Below are 16973 nucleotides of genomic sequence, written 5' to 3'. Positions count from 1 at the left end.
AAAAATACCAATATTTTGTCAAATGTTTAACAGATGAATGATAGCAGCCTGCTCTAAAACATTTGATAAAGTTCAACTAAACAACTTGACCTAAGTACATGGTATTCATAGTCTGGAATACTGAATACACAGGTGAATTACTTTATTATAGGCATATAGATTATGGGCACTATACGAGATTTCAAAGTAATCCTTAATGTTCATTAATGGAAAGTTATGTAATAAAAGTCTTAGGTTTCATTGGCTTAATAAAAATTACTTCTGAGTCTTATGTATTATTCAGGTAATAAATATTTTAGTATCAAATAATTTAAGAGATTTTTTTATTAGCAGAAAATGTTGATTTGAACACCTTATTCAGCAGTTTTTCTTTGTTAAAGAAATATTTAGGAAGGTTTTGGCTTTAATGTTTTGTTGTTAATTTTAAAATGGAAAACTAACAATATTTTTTCATTTTAATTGTTATAGCCCCGTGCTGATCCCATTCCAATATGTAGCTTCTGTTTGGGAACTAAGGAATCAAATCGTGAAAAGAAACCAGAAGAACTCCTTTCCTGTGCAGATTGTGGCAGCAGTGGTAAGTTGGTATTTTTTTGTATGTGTGTGCAATGAGTTCCCATTATAGCTACATGCTATTTATCTTTCTTTCAAAACTATATTTGTTATTTAAAGCAATTATTTGGCAACAGCATACATTTTAAAAGTAAGTGCAGGTAGGGGGGGGAAGTGTGAGTATATTAGCACTGACATAAAGCTATTATATATGTTTATATAATTTATATTAATATTTAAAATTAAGCTTTGATTTCATACCAGCATTAGTAATTCACTGTAGAGTATTCTGCTTTGCAGGCAGATTCAATGAGGAGAATTCTTAGTTTTCAAGCTGGATACAAATAGAATCAATCATGTGTTTTCTATAACTTGAAGTCTCAATTAAGAGATATTTGAGTTAGAATATATAGTATTTCAGGTCATGACACCTACTGGTGAAATATAATATTACATCGCAGCTCTGTGTGACTGAATGAAAGGGACAGTATTCTGGAAATTGCAATGATAGAATCAAGAAATCATCAGGCATGAAAGACATTCAAATTGCCTAGAATTAGATAGGAAAAGAGTGGTCTGAGTAGAAGGCGATATTGAAATCAAGGAATGCTGGGCAGGAACACTGGACCTCTGGCAAACTGCCGGACCCCCCCCCATGCTTTCAAGGTAGCTGTCACTTTTGCCTTTTTCTCAGCAGAAGATTTTAAGACCACATCTTTAATTTTATAATATAAATTAAAAGTCATATTACTTCCATTAAAAGAATTTGTCTTACCAAGGCAGTCCGCCTTCTTCTCCAGCAGGCGGTAGTTGTCTGACTGAGATGGTTATATGTTATGTATGTATTACGTATGTATACACACACACACACACACACACACACACACACATCAACAGATTGAATGGCATTTACTGGATTTTTAAAATTAATCTTTGTGTTAATCTTTAAATTTTCTTCCAGTGTACTGAAACTTTTGCTCCCCAAAGTGCTATTTTAAAATTCATGACCAACTACTATTTCTATAGTTACAGTTACTGGCAAAACACCACAGTGTATTCTCTTTTAGGAAGCTGGTATCATATAGTGGTTAAGAGCAAACTGGAGAGCCAGCAGTAGCCCCGCTTCTCTCCCTTGAGTTAATTCGTTAACCATTCTGAGCCCCAGTTTCCTCATTAGAAAATGAGGTAATATTAACACCTACCTCTTGGGTTTTGTGGAAGTTAAATGAGAGGACACAAGTAAATAGCCTAGCACAGCGTCTACAACTCTGGTAAGCGTACTATAAATGCCAGCCATTGTTATTATTTGGCATGTTTGATATTGTTGTCCTTAATTGCTGCAAGTAATTTAAAATCTTATCACTGAGTTTGACATCCGCTGGAGCTTGGAGGAGGAAATGTTTCACACGGGGGCATGGCAGTGTAGTGTGATGATGATTCTTCCTCTTACGAAGGTTCGACTTGATGGGCTCTATGTGGTTCCGCAGCTTCAGGGCCTGACTAAGAGGGGAGAGCCTTGGAAATAAGACATTTCAAACTCTGCTTGAGAAATGCATTCTGACAGTTTTTTTGATGGGCTCTACAGATTCATTAAAATTCTTTTACTTGCCCATGTTATCATGGGTAGTGACAAAAGGGCAGGGAAACATTATCTGTATGTTCAGTTTAATAAATTTCAACCCTGCAGTCTCTCTGCTTTATCCTGGTGAGGTAGTGCCTCACTCATCAGTTCTGACTCTGTAGTTATCTTTTGGGTTTTCTCACGAGGCTTACTCTGAATGAATTATTCTTTTGTTTAACTGCCTGATCAATTCAGTGCTGTTCACTTGTCTAGGGTCTACCTTTTGTGATTTTTAAGGTGGTACTTTAAGAATACCCTTCACTGTTTTATTTCATGAGTACATATTTGTCTGGGCGCCTAGACAGATTAAAGACGCACTTAAGTGTGAGAAGAAAAGTTCCCTTCATATATTTCCTTACCTCTGGTGATACACTTACTTGAGTTGATAAGGAATTTGAGATCATTATCTTCTAGATCGTAACTTCAAGGCCTCCTTCACAGGGTATAAAGGTGTAATTCTAAACAGGTAGATCTTAGATTTTCTGATGTAATCAATCTCCCTTCGTCTTTCCCAGATTGAAGACCTGCCAAACGAGAGGTTTGATCTCCTTTATACTTTGAGGTCAGAGAAATGTTTTTCCCCTAAAGCTTCTTACTTTTCCAGGGTGTGTAAGTGTAGTGTTATGTTTTCTTTTTTCAAAAACACTCTCTTGTTTTCTCTTTTAACAAACGGAGAAGAATGGGCTGAGGACCCTGTCTAGAAGGCCTAGATAGCTAGAGTCATTTTGTCTGCCAGCCTTTCCCCCCTCCCTTCAGGTAGAGAGCCGAGGTTTTGGAGTGGAGGTATGGGTCCAGGCAGACATTCAAGCCCTGGGGTCATCATGTTCCTTTGTTTAGGACAGAGGATGCCTCAGAGTGCTTCTCTGGACTCTGCAACGGGATCCGACTCTCCTGCTGAGGTTCACTTAACCTCCCCTTGAGGATTGTGCCGGTCTGGGTTTAGCTGTTAGTCAGAAGCCCATTGTTCCTAATTCCGAGAGATGCAGTGTAGACATTTACTTCATCTGGGAGGTCAGCTGAGTGGGCTTTGTTGCTTGCTAGTCTTTAAATAGGATCAAAATAAAACACGGTTTTTCTTAGAGTATTGGGGGGAATCTTGTAGTTGTAATGTTCAGTTGTGACCCCTTGGTTATTATAGGGATAAAAAGAGTGAAGTCTGCTGCCATGGCTCAGCAGTGCCCTCTGATAGCGGTAGGAGCCCCGCTGTCACGGTCCAGTTTCTTGAGTGTGAATTACAGGTTGGGTTGTACCCTTGCTGGTCTTCTGGAAGTGGCCACTGTATCACACTCAGAAGGGGCCATTGGTTCTAGGATTGAATTGAGACCGTTTGTAATGTTCAAAGGAATCACTAACGGAAGATGTTTATGTCAAAAAATACCCAGAGCTGTATAAAACCAAGAAAAGGAAATAGAGATGGCGGCCCATAAGGAGGATCATTCTGAAATGTGTTTCCCACATGTGCCTGTTGGTCTTTAGCTGCCTCTATCTGAAGTACCATTTGTATGATGTCACATTTAGACTCTGCTTGGATTTCATAGACATGAGTAATAAATGTTTCCTTCTGCTTACATCATAAAGACAATTAGAAATTTTTCTGTTTTTAAGATGGTGCAGTGCCTCAAATGAAAATATTTTCTTTATGTTTTTTTCTGTTGAAAGTTCTTTTGAAAAAATGATTCAGATTCGCAGGTAGCAAAAACGTGAGGTGAGATGCATAGTGCAAGGAGCCCCAAATGTGGTGTTCCAGTTCTCTTCTGCTTACCAGCTGTGTAACTCCATTTTCCATATCTGTAAAATGCAGAGGGTGACGTCTGTGCCCTGTATCCACAGGGCTGTTGTGAGGATTTAGTAAGATAATGATATGAAGATTATCAGTAACTATAAAACATTCCACAAATGTGAAGGATTATTCTAACCACTGATATGAATGTGGGAATCATCAAATAGTCTTCAGGTCTATGGAAATGTTGGGACTAGAAAGTGATTTTACTTGACTTTCATGGCTCAGCCTACTTTCAAATGAACACTGTTATATTCTCTTTGCCTCATTAAGACCAAATTATCTTTAATTAGCTTCACATAAGTATTAGATATTATACCAAATGAAATTTTGTGTCTGCTGCTCAGATTGCTGGGTGGTTAAATCTTACTTACAGATGAGTTGTGTGCATGTGTGTTTTCAAATTAGCAAATCTAAGATAAGTGTACAGTTCAAAATTACAGCATCATTCTAAGTGGGATCTCATTGAAACTAGAAACCAAGAAAGGCTGCTCTGATGTAGCTGGGAGAGTAAGAAAAATCACCTTTGTACAGTAAAGGGGTCGAATATCAGTCCACTCTCAGGAGACCCGAAATCTCCTCTGGGTTTGTTGCCTCCATGTAGCAGAACCTGAAGGTCACTTTTCAGTCTTTGTTAGAATCTAAAGGACATCTTTCAGCCAACACCAAATACTCCTTTCAGCCAGGTTTGACCTGTTGAGAGTCTTTTCCTTGAAGTGTTTTCTTTCTTTGGCTCCAGTGATACCATATTCTCTGTGTTCTCTCTACCGCTTCCTTCCACATCTTTTGTTAGCTCCTTGGCCTCTCTCCATCCCCTAAATGTGTCTTCAGGCTCCTGACTTTGGCCCTGTGCTTTTTCCTTTGCTTCATAGCCTCTCCTCGGCTCCAAAGCCTTAGATATAAATGCTTCCAGAACTTCTCCATTTGGAGGCCCCACAAGGCTCCTCAAAGTTAGTGTCCAAAACAGCTTATCCACCTTGCACTGCTCCTTCCGCCCAAAAACAACACCCACAATAATAACAACAGAAATCTCAGCAAACACACAGCATCTTGCTGCTTCTCAGGGATTTGCCATTTTAGCCAATGGCATGCTTTTGGCTACGTCTTCAGTTCCACAGCCGGAAATTTGGAGCCATGCTTTGGTCTGTTCTCTCACCAAGGAATCACCAAAAATCCATTGATTCTGTGTTGTAATATATATCCTACAAACATCCTCAATATATCCACACACACCCCACCAGGCCAACTCAGACCTGCTATTGTAATAACCTAAACCTAATCTGGATGGTCTTTCCCTTCTTCCATTTTTTATATTGCAGTCTAAGTTACTTTTAAAAATTGTAAATCTAATAACAGAATTTTTCAGTGACTACCAATGACTGTTAGGTAAAAACCCAATATTTTAAGTATAGCCCAAAAATCTCTTCTGAATTGGGCTCTTAGCTGTGTTCCTCATCACTGTCACCTTTATATTATGTACACCAGTTGTATCGAACCTCTTTCCTCTCCTTGAATGTGTCATGTTCTCCTCTCCCACTGCACATGCTAGCTTCTCCCACCCTGCCCCTCCTGTGGTCCCATCTAATCTCACTCATCCTTGGGGTCCCTTCTGTAGGAAGGCCTTCGTCTAACCTGCTCCATTCTTCTGTATCTCTGAGCCCACCCCATTGTCCCATGATAATCCTAATTCTTGTTTAATTCTTGTCTAGTATTCTGTTGCTGCTATAGCAAATTCCCGCAGAGTTGTTGACACGATTCAGTTCCTTGTGTTTGTAGGACTGAGACTCCCCGTTGTTTTGGCTGACGGTCAGGTAGACAGACGTTCACTGCTTCTAAAGGCCACCCAGCTTCCTTGACTTGGGCCCCCACCTCCTTCTGTCTTCAAAGCTGTCCAGGTTTGGTAGAGGCCTTCTTGCGCTTTGAACCTCTCCTCTCCCTTCTTTTATCTCTTTTTATGAACCCAGCTGGAAAAGTCTCTGCTTTTAAGTACTCAGGATTAGATTGCACCTACCCAGATAATCCAGGATAATCTCCCTATCTCAAAGCCTGGACCCCTCGTCTCATCTGCAAAGTCCTTTTTGCTACGTCTGGCAGTGTATTTATAAGTCACAAGGATTATGGCTTAGACATCATGGGGACCATTATTCTGCCTCTACTACAGAGCCCATTTCTCTCTCCCTCAGCACTTCCTTCAAAAATTGTCTACTGGTTTGTGGTTTCACTGGCATTTATTTAATTTTAAGCAGTACTCCTTTGGTTTTGTTAAAATGTAGGTAAAATTATTATAAGCTACTAGTGTTTAATACGTTTGTAGTAAGAATGAATGAGTGAATGAATATATATTATGATCTCAGCCACTGTCATTTAAGCTATCCTATCAAATTCTAAGATCTTCAGCCTGTCTTTCCACAAAAGTAAACCATATTCCAGAAAGACAACCCACCATGAATTGTGACAGCAGAGAGAGCCCGAATTTCATTTTATTATTATTTTTTTATTCAAAATATTACAGATGTCCCTTTTTCTCCCCATTGACCCCTTCCACATACCCCGATCCCCACCACCCGGGTCCCTCACCACACTATTGTCTTTGTACTTGGGTTTGCATGTATGCATGTAAATTCTTTGGTTAATCTCCCCCCTCCCCCCAGGAAATTGTTGAGTGGAATGGCTAAATGGGAGATAGGGAATGACATTATCATTGCATTGTTGTCCTTTATCTAATTACTGCAGATTGAGTATACTAGTATATCAAGACTCTGTTAGTCTTTGGTGTTATTTTAAAGTTGGTCATGAGAAAAGAAAATGGTAATATTTCTTCGCCCCTCAGCATTCTTTACAAAATCATAGAAATTTAGAGCTGGCAGGATCTATGGCCAGTTCTCTTGAGCTAAATAAAAGTTAGATTGCTGCCTAAAGGAAAGATAGGCTGAAGATCTTAGAATTTGATAGGATAGCTTAAATGATAGTGGCTGAGATATAATATTACTTAAAGTGAGTGAAAGTACTAAAAGGAAGAATATTCTGTACTCTTGATTGAAAGTAGCTGAAATCCATTAATTTTCAAAATATATAATTATTAAAAAGTATTTTTCATTGGATATCTGTTGGAATAGTAAGCTATAAAATGATGTGAATTACTTTAGTTACTGAATATTAAGCTACAAAGTACAAAAGCAGATTTTAATGTAGAGAAAAATTTAGTACATGAAATTGAGGTCATATGTGCTAGTGATGTATGACTTACAGGAAGTAATAAAAAGGGGGGAAAAGAGAAGTAAATGGTATACTTTTAAGCTGATGGGACCCATTTTAAGGGTGGAATTTAAATTGCTGTTCTTTAAAACTTGAGTCCCCCCCCTTCACTATATAAGGGGGGGAAAACCTTGATCAAAGTAGACCTCTTCCCTCCCCCTTCAGAGTATACTTCTTAAAGTCGACAAGCAAGCTGTCTTTGTTTGCCGTTCCTGAGCAGAAAAGAGGTGATTGATACCATTTTTATATATTTAAACTTTCCCCCACGTTTATTTGAATGAGCGAAGCCCTTGTAAAAGAATGGAGTCATAGGTTAAATGCATCTGCCTGGGTGTCTCTCCTGCCTGAGGTCGTACTCTTATGACAACATTTTATTTGCTCAACATCTTAAATACAGATGTTTAGATTTTTTTTTTAAACTCAGGAATAGTGTGCTTTTATTAACGGTATTGATGATTGATTTTGAATGTTTTTACTTCAAAAAGCCAAATCTCCTGGTGGGTGGAATTTTATGAAGCACCTGTTAAGCTTTAGGGAGGAGGACCTTTTTGGCAGCAACCCAAAATACATATTTAAACAATGAGCCTGCCAAAGTCAGGAAATTATAAAACAGTTTTGAAATTGCAGAATCTGCTTTTTTTATTACCCCTCAGGTTTCTTTTGCAGCTTGGTTATAAGTTCTTTCACATGGGATTTACTAATGTCCTTACTATTTTAAGACCAGTTTTGAAAAATAAAATCAAGCTTGGAGATCTCAGGTTTATATGATAAAAGACCATCAGATTTTAAACTGAATTGCCTTCTCAGGCATATAGGCTCACACTCCCCAACCTTTTGGAGGAATCTATTATTTATTATTGAGTAGCCTGGCTGGCTTCCTTGAGTGGCGTTGCCCCTTGGGATCTCTGGTTTTCCTCTGTGAAGTGAGAGCTGCTAGGTAAAAAGTGCGCCCAAACAGTGTGGAAAAGCTGAACACTCATAAAAATGGGCAAACCTGCTGAGAGTATGCTTCTTGGCGAATCCCATTTGACCTGGATCTTTCACCATCTTAACTCTCAAATTCACTGTTTCTGTTCTTCTAGAATCTAAATTCAGAGACTGGGGGTCAAGATGGCAACAGTGTCTCCTTTGTATATTCCAGCAATGGGATATTCTTTGTATACTATTGGATTTGGTGGGGAGGGGGGCATTTATAGTTGTATTATGTTAAGCAGCCCCGGTGTTTTATTTAGCTAACTGTTGTTTTAAGTTTTATGGTTTCATTACACACAGAGAGCAGGAATTGTGTGAACTTTGGCACTGCCCTCACAGTCCTGCAAACCAGAAAACATTGGGTACATGATGGTTGATGATGGTGGGGGGGGGAAGGAGGTTTACCTGAAGGCACAGGAGTGAGAACACAGTATAAGCACCTGTCATCTTCAAGTTCTCCAAGACTTATGATTGGAATTGGTGTAAAGTTTTGCAGTTTCTCTTAGGGAAAACATTTGTACAGTCACTCTGTTACATACAGGAAAAAAAGGCAGAAAAGCAAAGTGTAATTTGGATTCTTTGATATTTTTGTATTTTCAAGTTCTTGAGGTTTTTTGGCTGGCATTGTCACTATCTATTAAATATTAGGGAATGGGAGTTTAAAAATATCTAAGGCACCATTCCCATAGAGCAATTTGCTTTTTATTCTTATAGGACACCCATCCTGTTTGAAATTTTGTCCTGAACTAACAACAAATGTAAAGGCCTTAAGGTGGCAGTGCATCGAATGCAAGACGTGCAGTGCGTGTAGGATCCAAGGCAAAAATGCAGTAAGTAGGGCTCTCCATGTTCCATCTCCAGGTAAATTGTCAGTTTTCAGTGTTAAGGATTTTATTTTCATAGACTGTTGCTATATTCTTTTAAACTTGTAAATACACAGATGCCAGCTTTCAACATTGATCATGGAACTCCTTCATTATATTTTATTACTGTTAATTGGGTAACGTAAGAATTTGTGGCCTTTTACAGTTGATTTCAGTCTCAATTAGTCTCTAATGTGTTGCATTACAGGATAATATGCTTTTTTGTGACTCCTGTGATAGAGGATTCCATATGGAGTGCTGTGACCCCCCACTTTCCAGAATGCCAAAAGGTGAATTTTTAAACCATATTTAAAATGTGTTTTATTACTTACTCATTAGCCTTGTCCTGCGTCTGACAGCTCAGAGGTGTGTACAAGTTCCTTAAGCATTTTTAATCTCCCATCTTCCTGGTACTTCTGGGTTTGGCACAGAGTATTATGACCAAAGGCATGTAATAGCGTTTAGTTTTAGGGTAATGTTTATAATGAAGCTTCTAATTCAGATACAGGGATAAAAAAAGACCATTCCTCTCTCGAAACTATTTTATTATTAGAATAAATTTAGATTAGGTATGTCAGAAGTTTCAAATACTCTTTGTATTATTCAGTACTGTGTTCAGAGGTAAGAAATGATCAGTATCCAAATCCTGCAACAGAAGCCATCACCATTTTCTTGGCCATTAGTTAATATTTTGAACATGAGCATCTGAACTATCTTACATGGTTATGTCCATATGGGATAAGGTTTTTGTCTCTGTTTATTGTGTAAGCAAGGATAGCTCAGTATTCTTTTTCTCATTTTATAATATTTTAAGCATTAAAAATAATTTTGCCTTCTTATTACAAAATTTGTGCATTTTCATTGTGAAAGATTTAGAAAACACAGGTTGTCAAAATGGAATAAAAAGAACAATCAATTAGAAATTCCTCCTCTGCCCTATATACCCTTTTAAAAAGAAACGAAACATTCTATATATGTTTTGTAACTTTATGCCCCCCCCCCTTAGCAGTAGAGCCTAGCATTCCCACATCATTAAATGTTCTCCTAAACATAGTTTGTAACAAGTGTGTAGAACTCTATAACATATAGAGCAGGGATTACAAACCTGGTTATTGTGGGCCACAGATAGGCTTTGTTGGTTATATATAAATATGTATAAATATTTAAGACTTCTCTAAATGCATTGCAGAAGAGCTGCTACAGTATTTTTTGAATTTTGAATTCGGGGTCTTGAGGTAGAATACGTATGTTCCAGTTTACCCCATTCTCACCATTCCCTTGTGTTACATTCCAGTTTGCTTCAGTCACATGTATTATATGGTTCCTGAACATATTTAATTTTGCAACCCCATGTATAAAAAACCCCGTAACTTATTTAACCAATCCCCTATGGTGGACATTACAAATGTTTCCAATTTTTTCCATCCACAATTATTGCCTTAAGATAAATTCCTAGGGGAGGAATTGCTGGATCAAAGGCTATGTACATGAAAGGTTGTATCAGTTTTCAGACCGACCACCAGTGTATGAAAATACCTGCTTCCCTGTATTATGACCAGCACTCACCATTGCTTTATTACATCAAGACTAAGACACACTTTTTAAAAAACATTTTAACATCTTTGATGCATCAGAATCATCTTTTAGTTAGTTGTATCTTATATTCAATGAAATAGTGGTCTTATTTTAAATTTTTACCAATTTGATAATAGAAAAAAGATGTCTGATAATTTTTTTCTTTAAGTTGTGAGATTGAACATTTTTTGTGTTTGATTATTGGCTGTTTGTATATCATCTTTGTAAAGTGCCTGTTTTATCCATTAATCAGTTTTCTATTGGGGTTTTCACCTTTTTTTCTGATTTGCAGAAGCTCATATTTTTATGCAGTTAAATCCATGAATCTTTTCCTTTATGGTTTCACTCTTAAATGTCAGTAATGCTTAGATTATACAAAGATCCACGTATTTTTCCTGGTACTTGTAATATTTAATTTTGTCATATTATATTTACCTGCCTAGAATTTATTTTTGTAAAGAATAGGAAATAATTCTTTTCCTACTTAGATAGATAGCTGTTTGTTCCATCGCCAGTTATTGAATCATTTTACCCATTCGACACTGATTTGAAATGCTAAGGTTTTCCTTAGGCTTCAGTGTTCTAGTCTTTCAGTTTTCATCCTTGACCTAGTTCCCTATGTTAGATGTATAGTTTTAATTATTGAAGCTCCATAGTACTTAAAGCTTTTAAGTTTTAATTTAAAAATCACATTTTATACTGATACTTGTTTTTTTTTAATGTGGAAAATTTCCAGAAAGCGACAATTTAAAAAAATAAATATTTTTGTCCAGATGTTCCAAAAACTGATTGACTTGAAAATGTCTTCCTCAAATCAAAAGATCTATAGTATCTGACAGGATCCGGCTTTCCTGTGCGTTGATGTGGTGGAGAGAGGCTGGGTGACATGTTGGGAAAGCCTTATGGAAAGGTTCTGAGAAGGGGGCTGCCCTCTGCTCTCACCACCTTGGTGTGGGAAATTGACCTTTAATGATGGCTTCCTGGAGAGACTGACAGGGAATGATCCACCTTTTGGAGTTATGTTCTGCATACTGGCATTCTTGGGCAGCTTTACAGCTGTGGTGTATATTTAAAATCTCTCCTAAAATGAAACATTAAACTATTTTTCTCATATATGTATTAATTCAGGGATGTGGATTTGCCAAGTCTGCAGACCAAAGAAAAAGGGAAGAAAACTACTTCATGAGAAAGCTGCACAAATAAAACGACGATATGCAAAACCCATTGGACGACCGAAAAATAAATTAAAGCAACGATTGTTGTAGGTTGAGATCTTATCAAAAAGAAATCTTTTATGTTGTGCTTTAAAACATAGGTGATTATAACCCCCTTAGGTCCCATTCACTTTTTACCATCATTTTTACAAACTCAAGGGATGGGGAATATTTGTCTTTTTATATAAGCTGTGGAAATTTTTTGAAGATAACAATTTTAATTGCAATTGGCATTTTGGGGTCTTCTGTTGGCAGTGTCTCTGATGCTAAGTGACATTTTTCAAGCAGCAGGATGGAAGCAGAATGTCAGAACTAGAAACAGTCAGCTTACTTGGTTACTGGCTAAGCATTACAAGAGCTTAATTATATCAATATTTATATGGGAATTTTAAAACAAAAGAGGGATTTGTCTTTAGTGAATCTCTTTTGTCTCTCCAGATAACATTTTGGAAAAGTACTTCTTTTTTCTGGTGCTAATTTAGTAGTACAATTTTTTTGAGATCACTTTTATGAAATATGATCATCTGAGAAACCTGCAAATGACTGTCCTCATGTTTGCCTCCAAAGAATTAGACAGGACTCTGGTATGTGCATATGTGTGCAGACATACAGTACATACAAAGTAACAATTTGCTGTGGCCTCCAGGTCTACTATGATAACCCCATTTCTACTGCCTTTGCCATATAGTTGCATTACAGCACAATAGAACATTTAGCAGGAGTTACTTGGAGAAGTAGAGAAAAGATAAGAAGTGGAATGCATGTAGTTTTTAAAACCTGTATAGAGTAGGGTTCTGGTTATGTGCACATTAAGTAAGGTGTTTAAAATGAAACCAGTAGACTTGCATATCTGAAGCCGTTATATCAATAAGACCATTGCCTGACTCTCGAAAGGGTCACTGTGATATAAAAATGAATTGGTGCTCTACACACCCCCTGAACAAATACCATGTATCTTGCTTGTTTACTCTTTTCCCTTAATTTTATCTGAAGCAATTCACTATATTACCTGCTTTGAGAAAAACAGTTTCCTTCTGCACATTTATCCCTCAAAAGAGAAACAGAAAATGAGTGATCCTTTCCAGAGTTTTCTGTGAATCTTTATGAAAATCCTTTAATTGGTAGACATTTTTAAATGGAAATTTTGTTAATTTCTGGAGGCAAACATGAAACATATTTATGAATAAAATCTTTCATATTAGCGTCATTTGAAGTAGAAATTATATGTTTTTGCATTCATCCCGTGTAAGCATTGTTCTTGAAATGGGACTGTATCCTCAGGGCCCAATTAAAAAAACCAAATTAGGATATAAACTTTCTAAACAAAGGACACAGCTGAAAATTGCATCTGGCACCAATCCTAACTTTTTGTTTGTCCAAAATTGTCCTTTGAGCTTAGGAATTTTTAAGACAGTCTAGGGAGTTTTCCTTTGTACATGCTTTATAAGCATATTATCCTTTCTGGGCAATCGATTCCAGATACAGTCCAAATGCGCGTTCTAATGCGAAACATTTTAGCCTGGATAAGTTGTTTATTGGTAACCCTCACCGTGACACTAGAGATCTCCAGCGTTAACCTGATTTGGCTGAATAGGTGGCGCCAGGCAAAGGCTCGGGGTGGCTGAGCTGCCCCAGATAAGCCTAGTAGCTGCCCAGTTGATCTGCACCAGCCTCCCCTTCTGCTGATTGCTGAAATTGTTCATTAAATCTTTATGTACAAGATGATCCCCAAAATGTGCTCTTCTATTTGTAATTAAAATATTTTTGTAATTCTATATCATACCATTTTCAGGCTTCCATTTCTTCATTATTATCCTTCAGCTAAATTGATAATTTTTAAAGTGCATTCTTGGGCCCCAGCGCAGCCATAATTCACATGCAAATGTTTCCATTGTATAAAATTCTGCTGCAAAATGGGTAGCTTTCCAAGCCCTAGCCTGAGGTGAAGGCAGGCAGCTGCGCTCCCGGGAGCAGCTGTGCTGGAGAGTGACCTCCAGGCTCTGTTGACCACACAGCTGGATAGGCGGACCCTGCATCGAGTGGACTGCAGTCGCAGTCAGAGCCGGGTGCAGAGACTGCCGCCCGGTGTCTGATAATGACCATGGTAAATGTGCTGCTGCTTCACCAGACTTTTCATGTCATGTCTGACCCGCTGTAGCTTTTCTTTAACCATTTCTTCAGTTTTTTGCTATTGTTGTCTTTTTTCAGCAATATTTTATGCTGTAATTAATTGTCTCCTTTACTTAGAGAGTATTATTGGTTATCTTACCATCCTGAGCATAAAGGAAGAGGGTGTCTTTTAGGGTTTTCTTTACACACACACACACACACACACACACACACACACACCCTACTAATTTATAGACATAACCCAAATTCTATTTATATAAATTTTCCAGAGTTAAAATTGCTTCTAACTAGAGATTAGAGAAGCTTATTTTTTCACTTCTAGATAATACAACTTATTTCTTTTAATATTTTATAAAAGACATTTCAGGAAATCATAATTACTTGCGACAACACAAGGGGTAACATTTTTATTTAATTATAATGAAAGCATTGGGTATTCTTTCAGTCTCTCCAAAAATTTTCTTACTTATGTTGATTGCCTTTGGGTACACATGGATTCTTCCAGTACCTGTTGGATGGGCCCCGGAAGAATCGTCACATGCAGATGTAGTTGCCGCTGTTTCAGCAGAGAAACATCCAAGTGGAGGCACACACATAAAAACAGTTCTTAGGGTTGAAGTTCCGTTTCTTAAATTTAAGCACATTGAATGCATCTAGTTGCTATAAATTTGTTTTAGATACCTTTATAATTCTATTACTAAATGCTGATACTATTCTCTAAATTTTTGCCTAGGTCTGTAACCAGTGATGAAGGATCCATGAATGCATTCACAGGAAGGGGGTCACCTGGTAGGGGTCAAAAGACTAAAGTCTGTACCACACCTTCATCTGGTCATGCTGCATCTGGGAAGGACTCGAGCAGCAGATTGGCTGTTACAGACCCCACTCGGCCTGGTGCCACCACCAAAATCACCACCACCTCCACCTACATTTCTGCCTCTACACTTAAAGTTAACAAGAAAACCAAAGGGCTCATTGATGGCCTTACTAAGTTTTTTACACCATCACCTGATGGTCGCAGATCACGAGGTGAAATAATAGACTTTTCAAAGCACTATCGTCCAAGGAAAAAGGTCTCTCAGAAACAGTCATGCACTTCTCATGTGTTGGCTACAGGTACCACACAAAAGCTAAAACCTCCGCCCTCTTCACTTCCAGCCCCAGCCCCCATGTCTGGTCAGAGCCCCAGTTCACAAAGGTCCAGCACTTCCACTTCTTCTACCTCTCCCCAGAGCTCTTCCAGCCAGTCCAGTGTGCCCTCCCTGAGCAGTCTGACTAGTAACAGCCAGCTGAAGGCACTCTTTGACGGACTCTCTCATATCTATACCACTCAGGGACAGTCTCGAAAGAAGGGACACCCAAGTTATGCACCACCCCAACGTATGCGTCGTAAAACTGAATTCTCTTCCACAGCAAAGGCTAAAGCTCATTTCTTTGGAAAAAGAGAGATTAGAAGTAGGTTTATGTCTCACTCCTCCTCCTCTAGCTGGGGGATGGCTAGAGGACGGATTTTTAAAGCAATTGCTCACTTCAAGCGAACAACTTTCCTTAAAAAGCACAGGATGCTAGGCAGATTAAAATATAAAGTGACCCCTCAGATGGGGACCCCCTCACCAGGGAAGGGGAGCTTGACAGACGGAAGGATTAAACCTGATCAGGATGATGGTAAGCAAAAGGTCGAAGCTCCAACCAAACCTGCGTCCCGTCCCTTTCTCCCCAACCCCCCAAAAATCAATCGATCAATTCCTATTTGTCACATAGGTCTCAGCTATTTCTCTTGTTCTCACTTCACTCTCATACAGAAACAGTGAAACTTTGACCTTTTTCTAATGCTGACTAAACCTCCAAGATGTTGTTTTTCCAACTAATACTCTCCCACCTTTTATTATTTATTTTCATTCGTAGTGACACTAGGACCCCCAGATGCCTTCATAGCGCTGCTTATGGCTTTGTAGTCCCGCATGAGTAGCCACTGTCCCGCTTCTGCCCTGTCCTTTGCCGCGCGGCCCTCCGGCCCGGCGCTGCTGGGCCCGTGCTTGGCGCCAGCAGGGCTCGGCCCCTGCCCCCTCTGCTCCATCGCTTTCTCATGACCAAGTCCATCCTGCTTCCTTCTCAGAACCCGACCTGTGGTTCCGCGAGGCGTGCTTTGGGTGTGAGTGTGTCTGCGTGTGTACCCGCCTCAGGGAGAGAACTGATTGCAGAATTTCATTTAACAGAGTGGCCCGTTACATGTGCTGCCCTTTATAAAACAGAGACAAAAATGTGTCATTTGGACAAAGTGGTAGATTTTACTGTCTCAAAAGTGGTAATGGGAATTCTGTAACTAGTCTTCTAATCGTGGTTGAAAAATCTGATTTTGCTTTGTGTTGCTCTTACTTTCCCTCACGTATTGAAGCTATGAGAAGATGACAGTGATTATTCAGATAAAAATTGGGGTACAGCAGGGAAAGGATACTGCTGGATCTTTGAGCGGTGCTTAGCTGTAAAAGCTTTTAAAGCTTTATAAAAAAATCCCTATTTGCCCACTATGCTAATTTGGTACCGTTTTGGTAATATATGGTGGTCACTTGCGATTCAAGTCAGTGAATACACTTTCTGCTGGTTTTAAATGACAGATACTGAAATCAAAATAAGCATCAAACAAGAAAGTACAGATATAAATGTGATTGGAAGCAAGGATACCGTCACTGAAGAGGACTTGGATGTGTTTAAGCAGGCCCAGGAACTTTCTTGGGAGGTAAGGCCAGGATACCACCGCATTATCGTAACAAGGGTAACATAATATGTGGCTTTTTAAGTTATGATTATTATGAAGTTACTGCTTTGATTTTGTAGAGACTCCCCCTCAAAATCCTGTGTGGTTCTTTAACTATGACCATGGTCATTTTTGTTGACCGTCCATTCAAAAGCAGTGACTTTGTAGAGTTATCTCCTCTCTTAGAAGTTGGTAGCACTGAGGTGGTCTCACAAAATAGACCAGAGTAGCAGTGGTTGAGGCAGATTTTGAAAAA

At 38.6% G+C, this 16973-nt stretch overlaps 2 protein-coding genes across 10 annotated transcripts in view; both read left to right on the top strand.

Annotated features, from left to right (window-relative positions):
- ADK (adenosine kinase) overlaps nucleotides 1–16973 on the top strand; it is an 888023-nt gene that overhangs the window by 560345 nt on the left and 310705 nt on the right. The window lies entirely within an intron of this gene.
- KAT6B (lysine acetyltransferase 6B) overlaps nucleotides 1–16973 on the top strand; it is a 165949-nt gene that overhangs the window by 103749 nt on the left and 45227 nt on the right. For 7 of the 9 annotated variants that reach the window (XM_081157944.1, XM_081157942.1, XM_081157940.1 and 4 more), the window contains 6 exons: nucleotides 469–577; nucleotides 8895–9010; nucleotides 9252–9333; nucleotides 11747–11879; nucleotides 14696–15627; nucleotides 16578–16699. In XM_081157944.1, the coding sequence (XP_081014070.1) occupies nucleotides 469–577; nucleotides 8895–9010; nucleotides 9252–9333; nucleotides 11747–11879; nucleotides 14696–15627; nucleotides 16578–16699 (1494 nt within the window). The remainder of the gene's footprint in view (nucleotides 1–468; nucleotides 578–8894; nucleotides 9011–9251; nucleotides 9334–11746; nucleotides 11880–14695; nucleotides 15628–16577; nucleotides 16700–16973) is intronic. The other 2 variants (XM_081157946.1, XM_081157947.1) reach the window with 2 other exon arrangements.

This window comes from Miniopterus schreibersii, assembly GCF_964146895.1.
Source record: "Miniopterus schreibersii genome assembly, chromosome: 14".
Lineage (NCBI taxonomy): Eukaryota > Metazoa > Chordata > Mammalia > Chiroptera > Miniopteridae > Miniopterus > Miniopterus schreibersii.
The sequence above is the reverse complement of the archived record's forward strand: the minus strand, read 5'-3'. Positions and strand labels throughout refer to the sequence as shown.